The sequence below is a fragment of the Microtus oregoni genome, unplaced genomic scaffold (genome assembly GCF_018167655.1).
Source record: "Microtus oregoni isolate MIOR12 unplaced genomic scaffold, Mior012 000007F_ref0000211, whole genome shotgun sequence".
Lineage (NCBI taxonomy): Eukaryota > Metazoa > Chordata > Mammalia > Rodentia > Cricetidae > Microtus > Microtus oregoni.
In genome coordinates this window covers 37,400,361-37,416,856 of record NW_024543066.1, presented here as the reverse complement: position 1 = coordinate 37,416,856, position 16,496 = coordinate 37,400,361, and the positions used below count along the sequence as shown (strand labels likewise).

General features: G+C 35.8%; 1 protein-coding gene across 1 annotated transcript in view; it reads right to left on the bottom strand.

Moving 5' to 3' along the window:
* Window positions 1-12,105, bottom strand: part of Crisp1 (cysteine rich secretory protein 1) — a 37,964-nt gene extending 25,859 nt beyond the window's left edge. Inside the window, exons 1-2 of the mRNA XM_041655115.1 lie at window positions 11,966-12,105; window positions 10,371-10,432 (exon numbers count right to left, since the gene is read on the bottom strand). Coding sequence (XP_041511049.1) covers window positions 10,371-10,432; window positions 11,966-12,105 — 202 coding nt within the window. The remainder of the gene's footprint in view (window positions 1-10,370; window positions 10,433-11,965) is intronic.
* Between the last annotated feature and the right edge of the window lie 4,391 nt (window positions 12,106-16,496).

Genomic DNA, 16,496 nt, shown 5'->3' with positions numbered 1-16,496 from the left:
TGATGAAGGGTATGTTTCTGTATTATACAATGACTTAGACAACATCACCAAGAGATGATTTACCAGTATTAAATTCTTACACTGAGAAGACACTGTAAGACTTAGTTGTAAGACTTGGCTGAATCATAAATGGGTCAAGGAAGAAATAAAGGGAAAATTAAAGACTTCCTAAAATTCAATGAAATTGCCCACATAACATACCTAAATTTATGGGACACAATGAAAGCAGGGTAAAGAGGAAAGTTCATAGCACTAAATACATACATAAAGAATCTGAAAAAAATCCCACACTAGTGAATTAACAAAACATTTGAAAACTTTAGAACCAAAAGAAACAAATTCACCCAAGAGAATTAGATGGCAATAAACAATCAAATTGAGGGCTGAAATCAACAAAATAAAAACAAAGAAAACAATATGTCGAATCAATGAGACAAAGAGTTGGTTCTTTGAGAAAAATCAACAAAATAGACAAACCTTTATCCAAACTAACCAAAAGGCAGAGAGAGAATATCCAAATTAGCAAAATCAGAAATGAAAAGGGGGACATAACAACAGACACAGAAGAAATCCAGCGAATCATCAGGCAGAATCAAAGAGGAATAGCAAGAATCCTGAAAAGCTCAGTAGTGGTAACGAAAATGAAAGTACTTTGTTAGTTTCTTTCTGTAGCTCAAAGATATTTATTTAAATATACGCATGTATGTGTGTGTGATATGAATATGTATGTGTACACTTGTGTTCTCGTGTGTGCACTCATGTTTACATGTGTGTGGAGACCAGAGATTAATGATCAATGTAAGGCACCTTCCTCAATCACTCAAAACCTCATTTTTTAAATATGGATTTCTTTTTTATATTAACTGGTCAGCAAATTTCAGGAGTCATCTTGTATCAATTTTTCCCTATGCAAGGATTGAAAGAGTGTGCCAGCAGTTCCAATTTTTTATTTGGGTGTTGGTTATCGAATTGAACTATGCTCCTGATGTGTGTCTGTAAAGGACTTTACCTACTGAGTCATTTCTCCAATCTATTAAAATACTAATGTGAAGTGATTCTTTTCTGCATGTCTCTGCTTAGCATAAACAAACATACAAACTATGCAACCTACCGATATTGGTTTTTTAGTGGCCGAAGTGTTGTGCTTACAAAGCATTTATGAGATGATACTATATTATTCCAGACAGGTTTAGAGTTTCTCAGGATGTAAGTAAAACTACTAACATAAGATCTCAATTATTACAGAAAAAAAATCTACAAGAAGACAAGGTTTTGGCAGACATACAATCAGAAGTATATAGTGATAACAAACTGCCTTGAGAATTCTGGAAATTTAAGTAGGTTTGTATTGTACATTCAATAAATAAACACTATGCCTCCAGACATCTCTCGAGTTTATGGCAAAGAAGTAAACAGATTTTTGGAAAACAAAGAATGCCAGTTCCCACCAATAGACAGAAACCACACATGAAATAGAAAACTCACTCTGGGGCTGATACTTTTAGTTTCTCTTACGATTGTTTTAATTTCTTTTATTATTTTCAGAAACATCAAAGGAGGGCATTATGAATTGTTTGAGCTCGTTATAAGTGCATACAAATAAAACAAACTGTGCTCTCAAATGAATTTTAGGGAATTTCTCCTATTTACTCTCTTTTGCCCATGTATAATTTAACATGCATATGATGAAAATCAGATGCTTTGGAAAGGAACATAGCTATCATCTACAGACCATCAATCAACGTTTTTTTTCCTAATACCTACATATTTTACTACCTTATATCTATCACCTATAATGTTTCATGCTTATAATATTTATTCACAAATATATATATATATATGTCCATTTATATATACACCTTTGTATAAAATTATATTGAACGATTTCTCCCATTACTTTATAATATTTTTTCCCTTGTATATTTGAAAACATTATTTAATAAAAAATATTTCTTCACATCTTTTTAAAAGTAAGGTCACTTGAGTTTCTAGAAGGGGAGAAAATAAAATGTAAGTAGTAGAAGATTATTTTGTGCTCACATGGGAGTTAAATAAAATTTAACAGAAAAACTGATGCTTCTAAAGTAGAATTTAATTTCCTGTCCTTGGTAAGGGATTTATAATGAATCCCTGGGAAACAGTCTGCAACAAACAAAAAAAGTATTTTTCAAAACTTGCAAACCTGTAGCCAGAAGAGTTTGAGGGAATGATACTAAGTTGATAAAGTATCAAAAGTTATTTAAAGTTGTGTAACCCTTTGTAGACAAGAACCTTTGCTCGACCACAGATTACTGAAGAATTTATTTGTACATGTTGAAAGAAGAAAACTGGAAAAGAATTCTTTTTTTTTTCAGTAGACCAGTCTCGTTTATGTATTGGAAATGAATGATTGTCATTTATTTCTTACTACACTGCTGTCTACAAGAAGAGTGTTGTTTCAACACCAAGTCAACTGTTTGTGGAAACTTAATTGCCTTCATTTTATCTGTTGGTCCTGTCAATCCCTGGCATTGCTCTCCCCAACACAGTGCTGTCTGTATTTATATCACTGATGACTTCATATAGAGTTGCTATCCAGCTTTAAATATGGTTTCAAAAGATTTTGCGAAGTGTTGGAAAGCACAGAGGAACCTGATTTGCATGCAAGCCCCAAACATGGTGCCAGTTGGCTGCTTCTGCTCATCTCCCTTCTATTTCCATAAATTGTTCTCTTTCTGCTTAAGATTTTTAGCATAGTAGGGAGGGATCTGCAGTGACTTTTCTCCTGAAACAAAGAATAAAGACACATTGGCCTAACATATGATGCAACAACATGATAGAGTATTTTAAATTGGAGCCATCCCAAAATTCCCTTGGGAGATAAATAAAGACTAATGTGTTTGTGAACACATCCTGTTCCTTAAAATAAATGCATTTAAAAGAAACTTTAAAATCAGTCATTCACTCAGAAATCAGCTACCAAAACTTTAGAAAGCATAAATGCATAATACAAAATGAATCAAAAATCAAATATCTGTTTGCTAAGTATGAAAGAAAATGTTTTTTTTTTCAAAAATAATTGCATACTTTCTAGCTGAAAAGACTCATAGGACAGGATTTGACATTGTTAGTATCTCCTCTTGTGAGATTCCAATGCTCCTATATATGTACACACAAAATGTTTCTCTTGAGTCCAGTTAGATGTTTAATACTGAACACCAAGATAACTTCAAAACTAATGAAATCGTGGTTATTGGAGGAGACTCTCCAATACTAAGTAACTAAACCAGTACAATTCCTAAGAATTATCTGTAAACAATTGTCAGGTTTCTTGTTCTTAGACCTAAGAATCTGGAAATCTAGTGAATGGCAACTAATCTAAAGTAGTGAATGATATCAATATGATACATAACTTTTAGTCATTATCAAAAGTCATATATATATTCTAGATTTATTATTTTTCATTTTATGAGTTCTTTGAGAATTTTCAACAATGTGTTTTAGGCATATTTGAGTCTATGCTTCCCAGATACATTGTCTGGGAATTCCCTTCTTACTCAATTTGTGTACTCTCTCACTTTTCTTTAAATTAAGCTCATCAAGGACAATTGACACTGTGCATAAACCCTTGGACATGTGGCCTTCACTCGAGCATGGTCAATCTATCAGGAACTGGAAGTTTCAGGAAAGATAGACTCTCTCTTCCTCAGCAATCACCGTTAGCTTATTAGTTAGGCATGTGATTTTATGCTCATCTTCCTTCTCCATACTGGGATTTCATCTGTCTTGAGTTTGCACAGATTTGATGAACGCTACCACCTTTCCACTCATGTGAAAGCTTCACATTTGAGACTTCCTGTGTCTAGAAAGCACTGTTTCCTTTTGTCATTGACCACTTTTGGCTGTTATTCTCTTCCTATTGTCTGCCCGAGACTTGGGGGTAAGGGATATGATACAGATGTTCTGTTTAGGGCTGAACATTCTGTGGTCTCTTGTTTCTGGCCCCTTAATGGATTGTGAGTCTTTGTGTTAATCACAATCTACTGTCAAAAGAAACTTCTCTGATAAGGATTAGGAGATGCCCTAATCTATGGGTATAAAATAAGTTATTAAGAGTTTGTTTAAACCGGGTGGTTGTGGCGCATGCCTTTATTCCCAGCACTTGGGAGGCCGAGGCAGGCGGATCTTTGTGAGTTCAAGGCAAGCCTGGTCTACAAGAGGTAGTTCTAGGACAGGTTCCAAAGCTAAGAGAAACCTTGTCTTGAAAAACACCAAAAAAAAAAAATAGTTTGTTCAATACTATTTTTCCAGAATTATACATAGAAGCTTATAGAGCAATGAAAAGCCATCCAGTAAAGCATCCAGATGAATACCTAAGGAAAGCCATTTCTGGTCCTCGGTCTTTAATTTGTTTTCCTGTGGTGTCTAGAATGGTTATCATTACCCTGTTTTAGAGTAACTCAATTTTAAACTATTTTTACGTATATGTATATAGGAAGTTTCTAGTAGAAACTTCTCTCTTTAGCATCCCTCCTATTTCAGACCATGAATAAAAATTGTTTTACATATCTCTATAAGCTCTGTGATACATAAATTAGAGAAAACTTGTACTATTTTGTCTTTCACTTTGGATTATTTTACTTAATATAATGCTCCCAGGCTACAGTTTTCTTTAAGCACTAAAGAGTATTATTTCTTTCTTCTTTATGTCTGTCTGTTTGTATGTATGTACATGAGTGTATGTATAATCTTCAGATAGGTAACTGGCTCATTATATTCCTGGATGCTGTGATATGCATAGATCTTTGTGTTTTTCTCACATAGAGTACGCATATACCTAGAAGTGGTGTAGATTGTATAACTCTCTTTTAAACTCATTCCTTAGGTTTTGGTCATTACTGATTTTTTTTTTTAAAAAAAAAACACAATCCGTATAACTCTAAGTTCTTGCTGTGTGCCTGTGATTCTTTTACATACAATAGGTCCAATGGCATTTTCTGGTTCAGAAATTCCAAAGAATTTAGAAGCAGAGATGGCAACTTGGAATACCAGATCATTTTAACATTCAATTTCTGGTAGTTTCAAAAGTTATTTTGTGTAGAGTGAAGTTTTCTTTGAAAATGCAAATGTAAAGTCATTGGGAGCAAATTTTAATTCAAATAAAAAACAAAATAAAGAGATTCTGCATAATATCAACTTTAAATCATCTCCTTCAGCACAGCCTGAAACAAAACTAACCAAACAATCAAAGTTCATGAATCAGTAGTGATGTAATTATATTCACACAATGCTTGACTCGTGACTCATGAAGCATCTCCCAGGTCATGCTGCAGATCAGAAAATATTAACAAAAGAAAAACCTCACAGTCTAGCAGCACACACTTGTATCTCCTTCCAAATAGAAAGCTAAAGCAGAAAGATGTTTCAACCTAGTTGTTAGAGATTAGCCAGGGCATCAGAGTTATAGAAATTTCTAAGACTGGGAGCTGTAGCTTGCCTTTAAAGTTCCTCCTTAGCATGTGAAAAGTACTGTGTAAAATTCCAAGAACTATCCAAAACATAAATACTGGCAAACTAAATCCACGAACATATCAAAAAAAAATCATCCATCATGATCAAGTAGTCTTTATCCCAGAGATGCAGGGAGAGTTCAACATTGAAAATCTGTCAATGTAATCCACCGTATTAACTAATCAAAAGGAAAAACAAACAAATGATCATCTCATTATATGTTGAAAAAGTTTTTGACAAAATATAACACCCCTTCATGATAAAGGTCTTGGAGAAAGCAGGAAATATACCTAAACATGATAAAGACAATATACAACAAGTCGACAGCCAACATCAAACTAAATGGAGAGAAAGTCAAAGCGATTATACTAAAATCAGGAACAAGACAAAGCTGTCCACTCCCTCCATATCTAATCAATATAGTACTCGGGGTTCTAAGTAGAATAATAAGACAAGAAAAGGAGGTCAAGGTATACAAATTGGAAAGGAAGAAATCAAACTTTCACTATTTGCAGATGATATACAAAAGTGACCACAAAAATTCTACCAGTGAACTCCTACAACTGATAAACACCTTCCACAAACTGGCTGGGTACAACATTAACTAAAAAGATCAGTAGCCCTCCTATATACAAATGATAAATGGGCTGAGAAAGAAATCAAGGGAACAATACCATTTGTGAAACTCACAAATAATATAAAGTATCTTGTGGTAACTTTAACGAAGCAAGTGAAAGACATATATGATGAGGAATTGTACATTTAAAAAAAAAATCCAGAATGTTATCATGCCCTTTTAGCCCATAGCCTGTTTGCATTCCTTCTGAATTTAGAAGGAATTCCCCCAATACTTTCTGATGACAGTAGTTACAATTACTGAAATATTACACACAGCAATATTATGGTTCTGACAGCTAACTTCAAATCTCAGAAACTTTAAGTAGATAAATAATAATACAGGCCCTTTATTTTAGATAATTTAGTGTCTATTATCCCCTAGGGCTTCACATGATTTTTTAAAAAGACAGAAAATAATTAAATAAAATAATATTTCTTTCACATATTTTTAGTGGTGGGGATGTGTCTAACTGATTTATAAGTAGGTCACTAGGAATAGAGAATGGATCCATAAAATTTTTTTTCCAAGTTTGAGAAGATTTTTTTAAAAAGATTTTTTTTGGTGGCGCATGCCTTTAATCCCAGCACTCGGGAGGCAGAGGCAGGCGGATCTCAGTGAGTTCGAGACCAGCCTGGTCTAGAAGAGCTAGTTCCAGGACAGGCTCCAAAGCCACAGAGAAACCCTGTCTCAAAAAACAAACAAAAAAAAAAGAAAAGAAAAAAAACCAGATTCAAATAGTCTGGAATATTAGCAACAGTAACTCAGTTAAATGCTGCTCAATGTGTTAGCTGCAATTACATTATGGCTCGCTAGATGGCTCAGTGGGTAAAAGTGTGTGCTAACAAGCCTGAGGGATCAGTCAGATTCTAGGAACACATGTGGTGGAAAGAGAGAGGATTGACTCCTGTCAGATGTCCTCTGATTTCTCAACACATGCCACGCCAACACACACACACACACACACACACACACACACACACACACACACACAGTGAGAGAGACAGAGACAGACAGAAAGAGACAGAGAGAGGGTGGGAAAGAAAGAGAAAGAGAATAAACACATATAATCTCATTAACAGAATGCAGTCATGTATTATTTAGTGAAGGAGAGACCCCCTGAGAAATGTATCACTAAGTGGTTCTCCTGTATGATCATGATAAAGGACACTTATATAAGGATGGTGAAGCCTGCAACCCCCCCCCCCCCCGCACCCTGGACTCCATCATCTCTGTGTTATATTCTGTGTTATAAAACAGTGCACTAATGTATTGAATAGAGTAGGCAACTGTAACACAATGCATTTGCCTAACTCAATATAGAAAAGTGGTAGTAAATATGCTGTGTAAATGAGGGAAAACAACAATTAGACCCATAAGAGAGGAGCACTATGAATGGAGTTCACAGAACAGGGATCTTCCCAGGATGACTGTAGCTAATCAGTGACAGGGAAGGCCCACGCCATGACTGTATCTAATGTAGGCTTACAAGCAGTGGAATTTGGAAGACACTAAATTTATAATTATTTCTTTAGAAATCAGTTGACCCTAACTTATGATCATAGCTTTACTTTATGATTTCAAGGTTCTTGAGCATTTTTAACACTTTCTAAAGTAATAGATCAATCAGAACACAAATACATTTCACAACTTGTAAGAAAAAAATACATTCCTTATTCTATAGGCCTTTTCCAATTTATTTCTAATTAAACTGATTATTTTGTTTCATTTTGCCTTTTAAATGTTTTTAGTTAAAGAACTTCAACACAGGCAAGCACATTTTAAAAAGGCATTTTCAGATTGTTGGTACCACTATCCTCCAGGTCTTTCTCCTTTCCAAAGGAAGATTTCAAAGCTTTAATTTCATGCCTGGAACTGTGATCTGTAAAAGGAGACTGAGCTTTAGTTTCCTGGCCACCGAGTTCCAAATAATAACATTAAATGATATTAATTACAACACTGTTTGACCAAAAGTTTAGGCATATTCCTAGCTAGCCCTTACATCTTAAATCAACCCATTTCTATTAATCTGTGTCTCGTCATGAGGCTGTGGCCTACCAGTACAGTCTCTCTGTAGACCTATTCCAGTCCCAACAATGTGGAAGATTATTCTTTTCTCCTTCCCTCTGTAACATTCTTATATGAAAAAAGGTTTTCTCTACACAGTGTTATTCCTGACTACTTTAAAAAAATAACAACTCTGCTTCTAGTTTCTGTGGTTCTTGCTCTGATTGCCTTTTGTTATACAGATGTGAAGGATTGATTTGGTTTTGGATAAATCTAGTTAACAAGACAAGCATTCTCTGGATACTTCCTAATGTTTTCCAACTTTTCACCCCAGCCTTCAGCAGCCCTGTGGCCCTACGCTTTGGTGTAACTGAGCTCAGACATCATTCTCATCTTTATTTCTGATTATTATGGCTCCTTTTCTGCCTTTCAATGATCCTTCCAATAAAAGTGTGTAGTTAGTGAGCCTGCAATTTTTTATTTACAGGAACCATGTGAGACAAGTTTATATTAGATCTGTACTAAAAGCATTATTTCTTTTTCTATTAACATTCTAAACACTTCAAATGGAAATTATTGGGCATTTCCACTCTTTGTGACTGCAGAAAAAATGTCAGTGAAGAAGCGAGTTTTGGCGTGGTCTTCTAGGAGGGTGAAAAGCAGAAACTGAGTATACTAATCCAGTGTGTAAAGATTGTCACACAATTCAGTCTCACTGGCTTTTTCCTTTTCCTTGCCAATTTTTCATTGCCCCATGCTTCATTTTCCTGAACTCAAAGCCTTTTCTTGCATCAGATCTTCTTTTCTGCAGGGCAGGATTCATTGGTGCATGCATATAAAGAAAAGTCACTAAAGAATGTAGGTAGCAGGGTAAACCTTTACAGACTTTCAACAAATGACTGCAAGTCTTCTATTTTAACCCTTCATATATCTGTCTATTACCAAATTTGGATAAAAAAGGTATTTTACATTTAATAATTTTCACATTATGTTTCTTATTAGTTTGTTAACCAATTATATGGCAAACTTACATCAGACATGTTTATACATCTAATGTTGCTGACAAGCACATGCCTTTGTTCTACTTTTCCTGATTGCAAAATATTTTTAAAGCAACACATTGTCTGAATTCCAAGTAATTTTATAGTGGTGATTTGAAACTCTATGTATCTTACTATAGCCAACCATACAGAGCTTTTTCCAATTTTTAAAAGTCACAAATAGTATACAATTTGTGCTCATGAGAATGAAGGTATTCTTAAAGTAAACCTTATAGATATCTCACAAAGGGCTCCTAAAGTCTAAAAGGAGAAATGACTCAGGACTCAGGCATCCTTCTGTTTAAGAGAAGGTGAAATGTGTTGTAATTTCGGCAGTACCACTGAACAGTGCAGATGGGGATGGAGATGGTCAGGCAGATGGTGCCAAGGCAAGAATAGCAGATGCTGGTGAGTGAGAGCTGAGCAGATGGTGCAATGGCACAGGCCACGTCAACCTTTGCAGCAAGAAGTATAATAAGTTCATGTTAGAAGATTCTGGAACAGCTGTCCTGAAGCTAGTACAATACGAGGTCATTAATTTCAATGATCATTTGTTAGTGTGCACTGGTGCTCAGTGTTAGCCAAAGACAATCAAACTCTTGGGTAAGCAAGAGGATATCTTGAATGAATAGCCAACGATTTTATATTTTCTATAATTTAGGTTAGTAAAGTATTATTCAATGTGTGTAATCTTGTAGGTAGTACAAGGAGACCTAAGGTCTACATCATACATTAGCACTGATGCTGTCAAACTTTACCAAAACATATAACATCTTAATCCTTGCATCCAGATTTTGTTATGGTATGTTAAAGTTCAGACACATGACAATACTATTGAATGTCTTTTAAGAAGTATAAATTTCTAAGTTTACTCCCTAAACTCTTAAGTCAGAAATATGTTATTGACAAAATGGTTTTATGGACCCACAGACACTAGAGTCCTCACATGAAGATAGCGTCAGGAAAACTTTTAGAAAATACAATAGCAGTATGAATAATTTTAATTACAAGTGGGAGAAATTGTGTTTTCTTTGATTTTATATATGGTAAGTCAAACAATAGGATTAAAGCTTTGTCTACAGCCGGATCCAGGTTCTGACATGCTTACTGTTTGTCACCATGCAGTGGTTTCTAGCTACTTCACTACCTCTCTCTAGAGACTGGGTATATTCTCTAAACAAATCTTAAGTGATCTCTGAAAAGAAACCTGTGCTTACCTGACCGCTCATGGGAAACAAGAATCCTCAGGACCACAAGAGAAAAGTTCCTCATAAAGAAGCTAGTGCAATGGGAAGTAAATAAGTGTGACAATCTAAAAATTAGAACATGCCTTGACTGAGGTGGGGATGGGCCTAAAATAAAGAATTTTATATGAAATAGACATGAAACTTACTGCTGCAGATTTTTTTTAATAAAGAGTTTATTTTAGCTCACAGTTTAAAATATAACCCATTATGGAGGAAAAGTCAAGATAGAAGGAGCTTGAAGCAGCTGGTCACACCACATCCACAGTTAGCAAATAAAGAGAGATAAAAAAGTATTCATTTCATCTCACTTTTCCATTTTATAAAGTCCAGCATCCCTTGTTCAGGGAATGGTTTTGCTCACTGTAGGCCTGTCTTCATACCTAACTAGCCAAGATCCTAGCATTGATTGTGGCCATTGGAGGGGAGAAGTGGGAAGAGTCAATTTTCTTCAAGGATGCAGATCCTGTTTGACTTTGCCATGCTCCAGAAAACATCTCTACACTCATGCTGGTACCGGTATTGCTACTCAGTGTGTTTGCAAAAAAGCATATGAAGTCGGGAAGAGTGGTGGGGGCATTTAAGGGGAGGGATTGTAGTGAATTTGATCAAATTGTATTATATGCATAAAGGAAATTCTCAAATAGGAGAAAGAAAAGCACCACTATAAAAACCATTAAGTATATGTAAAACTATAGCTTCATTTAAATTTTATTATAGTTGTTTATTTTCATTATACGTTTTGCTCATTTCATTTGTCAACTGACAATTGAATCAAGGGTTACACATGGTAGGCAAGGGTTCTATCACAGAGCGTATCTCCTGTTTGCTTTGAGACAGGATCTTCATTGTTCTCTCAGGCTGGTTTCAAACTCATTATTCTGTTCTGGTATGGGGTTACAAACTTACACCATTGTGTCCTGTTTCAATTTTGTCTTGAATCAGAAGTAATAGAAACTCAAAACTCGTGGCTTCCTAGTTTTTGTATGACATTTCATTATTAACTCTTGAAGCTGTTTCCATCTACAGCATAGCTGTGTGGTAGAATCATGATATTGCTGTGCTTGGCTCGAGAATGTTCTTTCAGTTTTAGAAGAATATAAAAATAATATACATCAAATAAAGACTGCACTTCCAGTTTTGAAGTTTGATGTTTTTCTGGACTTTTAACATGCTGCCCCATGATACTCTCTGAGGATGCTGTCCTGTAGTTCACCTGCAGTAAACAATGGTACTAGTCAGCCTTGCTATCATGAGGATGTGCACCTGATATACTACATGGACTGTGCAGTTGATTGAAGAGCCTCTGTAGATTAAAATTATTCAGTTATTGTGATTTGCCCTTATATGTGTGGACTAGAGTCAAGAGGGCACCTGTAGAGACCTTCATATACTTCCAATTTAAAATGAAGAATTGGGCCAGGCACTCGTGGTAGAAATAGAGGCAATTCATTAAGAAAATATTTGCAAAGATAGATGTTGGCCAGAGAGCTGGAAATGGTTAGAAGTTCAAAGACCTTGAACTATCAGATTCCTAACCCTCAATGAGTCATTTACATAGTGCTTACCTCTTCCCTATTTGTAGATTCAGGTCTATTTTGCAGAATACTCTGTCTCTTACTTGTAGTCTTGGTGGGAAAGTTTCTCCAGTCTTCTTGTCAACTGGCTTCTTTTTTACTCTATCTTGAGTCCCTACCCTGTTGCACATTATAACATTTTCATCTTAAGAACTATCACCCAGCTAAAAATGGAAGAGCCTCTGATTAATGGATTCCTGTTCCACATCTCTCCTTTGTTCTTCCTTCAGAAGCACAGTGCTGGCCTTTTGAAACAGGTCATGGTGCAGCTACTCAAAGTACCAACTGCACTATAACTACTGCTCCCTGGTGGGGCTACAGACAAAGGTTCCTAGGATCTCCTGCATCTGTAGACATTTATAACTCCATTTGTATTCTTGCTGTGTGTATTTAGAGTGTGGTTTATGCATACAGTTGGAATTTCAGACATACAGTTTCCACGACTATGGATTCAGCTAACTGCAGATGGGTGATACTCCCAACAAACACAGCTCACTGAACAAGTCCAAACTCCTTTTGCTTAGCATGATTCCCTACAGAGTACAGTCTGACAATGGTTTGCATATAATTTGCATTGTGTGAGACTTTAGGAAAAATGTTTTTAATTTAAACATTTACCCAGGAACTGAAGAAATGACTCCACAATTTAGAGTACGTGAATCTCTTTCAGAGGACACAATTTCTTTTGCAAGCACTCAAACCTAGTGGCTCACAATTACCTACAACTCCAGATCAAGGAGTTCTGATACCCTCTTCTGGATTCCACAGGTAAGAACATGTATATTTAACACAGACAGACACATATTCATACTCAGAAAAAAACAGTAATAAAAATATAATCACACGTAAATTTTGGGTTGGAGATATGGCTTAGTTGTTAGTTAATTACTTACTGCCTTTGAAGAGGATCTGGGATTGGCTTTCAGGAACCGGGTTCTCGAGAAGACTAGAATCCAATGTTAGTTTCAGGTGTCTCCTAACAGGTGTCTGTAACTCCTCTGACACCCCTGATTCCCTCTTGGCACCTGTGGGCACTCAAATGCATGTGCTGATGTTCATACACAGATATGTACACATAGAAAATAATAAAATATTGAGCTAAACTAAAAAGAGAAAGATTTCTATGGTACAATTCCAAAAAGTGAGTCAAATCTACATATAATTACAGAATTACAAAAGATTTTTGTTGGGGAAAAGAATCTAAGCCAACTTTTAAGAATCTTTAGGCTATATGATTGAATTCCCCGTCAGCTTCAGTTCTCCCGTGAATTATTACTTTCTAAATAGCACTCATTTACAGCCTTTTAAATAAAGAAAACAGATATCTAAATTATATTGCCTTTTCATAATATTAAGAGTTTTTGACATTCCTGACCTAAAAAATCAACTGATTCGGCTAATTCAGGGGGTTGAAGTTTCCCCCTGTTCTTTTTAGGTACCAGAATTCTCTGATTATGAGTGAGTGTAGCTTTTGTATGTGAGTAAAAACATAGGGATTTAGAGAGTAATTGGGAAGTGTGGGAAATAGGAGATTGTTTGGGGATAAGAGTGGTGAGCCTGCATTATGTACATGTGAGAAATTTTCTAGGAAACTTCTAATCAACAAAAACACTAATCTAAGAAAGAAGAGCCAGATTTGAAGTTCATATTAGTTACAAATTAGCAAAGTAGGACCTGAATCTCTTTTGTTATACAAGGTTAAATGAAGAACAATGATATAATCAGTTTGCTTATAATAGTAAGTATAATTTTATCTATAGTGCACACTCATGAATAGTAACTTGTTCCTTTGTCTCTCATTAATGTAATTCTTCCAAGATTTTATTGTCTGATGATTTGAACAAAACACTGCAAATTTAAAGCCAGTGATTTGCAACGCTCTTCAAGTAATAAGGGTGTATTCTCCTGCAAAATTTCTTTTTCCATTACTTTTTATCTATATACAAGAACCATAACTAAGGAAATAATTAATTTCTATTCTAAGAATTCCTGTAGGAACAAATGATATTTTTCTGGCAGTGTTCATGAATACTTGAAGATATGCCAAAAATAAATCACAAGAAAGTACTGTTCGTCAGGATGCTTAGCCCCAGAATGGGTTATTGTCAGCATCTAGCAGATGTGAGGTGATGGCACAGTGGCAGTTCGTATTCCCAACTAGACTTGGCAACAAGGCTTGTTAACCTTGACTTAGGCTAGAAATCCCCTCTAAAATCTCTAGTCCTCATTAACACATAAGCAAGCAAGTCTTCAAGTCTCCATTTATGCTAATGAGCTGATTCTGATGGTAAATACACAGAAGTGAAGGCTAGAACAAATGCCCTGTGTATAAACTGCCTTTTGGTGTATTTTAGTCAAAAAGAATATCACTCGAGGCAGTCAGTTACTAGACTTGTCATTTTTGGTAAGAGTTCCCTCAGTCCTATAAAGATTTAGTATTTCTTTTAGCTTATATAGACCCAGTTTTAGGAAGATGGATTATATTAAAGAACATAATTCTAAAAATCATCTTTTGGAACATGGAATTGTTATAGCAATTAGAAGTGAGGTTGGTCTAGCAATTGAAAAAATTGCTCTTTAACTCATAAAGTAGTTCATATAACAGTGGACAGTTAAAGCAATTTCACATAAAAGCCACAATACCGAAATCATCACAATATCTACTTTCAGAAAAATGTTGCAATGGTCACAAGACTTTTAACAAAGCTAACAAATCCACATAGTTGAGAAAGGATCACATATTTCAACTAAAGGTGCTAGGAAAATTGGATAGTCACAATTAAAATGAAATTATATTTCTATTTCCTTATAATTGAAAATTTTTTCATACAATGTGTTCTTGTCATGCTCTGTCCCTTCTCCAAGTTCTTCTAGATCTTCCTCATTCCCCCACCTAAACAACTCCAGGTTCTTCTTCTCTCTTTAGAAAACAAACAAAAATCCCAACAAATGAAAAGAAAGAAAACATCACAGGAAACTCACACACAGTACTTTTTATATGGTACAAAACTCACAAACATACACTATATCTGATACTCTGCAAAAATTAATTTATATGAGTCAATGACCATAATATAAGATTTGAAACCATTAGTAGGTTGCCTTTGTGTCTTAGTGACAGTGTCCTTTGCTTTACAGAAGCTTCTCAGTTTAAGTAGGTCCCATTTATTCAATGTTGCCCTTAATGCCTGTGCTTCTGGGGTTATACATAGGAAGCGATCTCCTGTGCCCATCTGTTGTAGGGTATTTCCCACTTTCTCTTCTATCAGGTTCAGTGTGTTCGGACTGATATTGAGGTCTTTAATCCATTTGGACTTGAGTTTTGTGCATGGTGAGAGATATGGGTCTATTTTCATTCTTCTACAGGTTGACATCCAGATGTGCCAGCACCATTTTTTGAAGATGCTTTCTTTCTTCCATTGCATACTTTTAGCTCCTTTATCGAAAATGAGGTGTTCATAGGTTTGTGGGATAAAATCCGGGTCTTCTATACGATTCCATTGGTCGACTTCTCTGTTTTTATGCCAGTACCACACTGTTTTCATTACTGTAGCTCTGTAATAGAGTTTGAAGTCAGGGATGGTAATGCCTCCAGAAGATCCTTTATTGTATAGGATTGTTTTGGCTATCCTGACTGGGAGAAGATCTTCACCAACCCCGCAACAGACAAAGGTCTGATCTCCAAAATATATAGAGAACTCAAGAAACTAGACTTTAAAATGCTAATTAACCAATTAAAAAATGGGGCACTGAACTGAACAGAGAACTCTCAACAGAAGAAGTTCAAATGGCCAAAAGACACTTAAGGTCGTGCTCAACTTCCTTAGCAATCAGGGAAATGCAAATCAAAACAACTTTGAGATATCATCTTACACCTGTCAGAATGGCTAAACTCAAAAACACCAAGGATAACCTTTGCTGGAGAGGCTGTGGAAGAACGGGTACCCTCATCCATTGCTGGTGGGAATGCAATCTTGTGCAACCACTGTGGAAGTCAGTGTTTCGGTTTCTCAGGAAATTCGGGATCAACTTACCCCTGGACCCAGCAATACCACTCTTGGGAATATACCCAAGAGATGCTCTATCAAATGACAAAAGCATTTGTTCAACTATGTTCATAGCAGTATTATTTGTAATAGCCAGAACCTGGAAACAACCTAGATGCCCTTCAATGGAAGAATGGATGAAAAAGTATGGAATATATACACGCTAGAGTACTACGCTGCGGTAAAAAACAATGACTTCTCGAATTTTGCATGCAAATGGATGGAAATAGAAAACACTATCCTGAGTGAGGTAACCCAGACCCAAAAAGATGAATATGGGATGTACTCACTCATAATTGGTTTCTAGCCATAAATAAGGACCACGGAGTCTACAATAGGTGAACCTAAAGAAGCTAAGGAAGAAGGTGAACCGAAGGAAAAACATATAGTTGTCCTCTTCGCTAAGGGAAGTAGACCAAATTCCCGGGGAGAAAATGGGATCTTGGGGGGGGGAGGTGGGATGGGGGTAAGGGGAG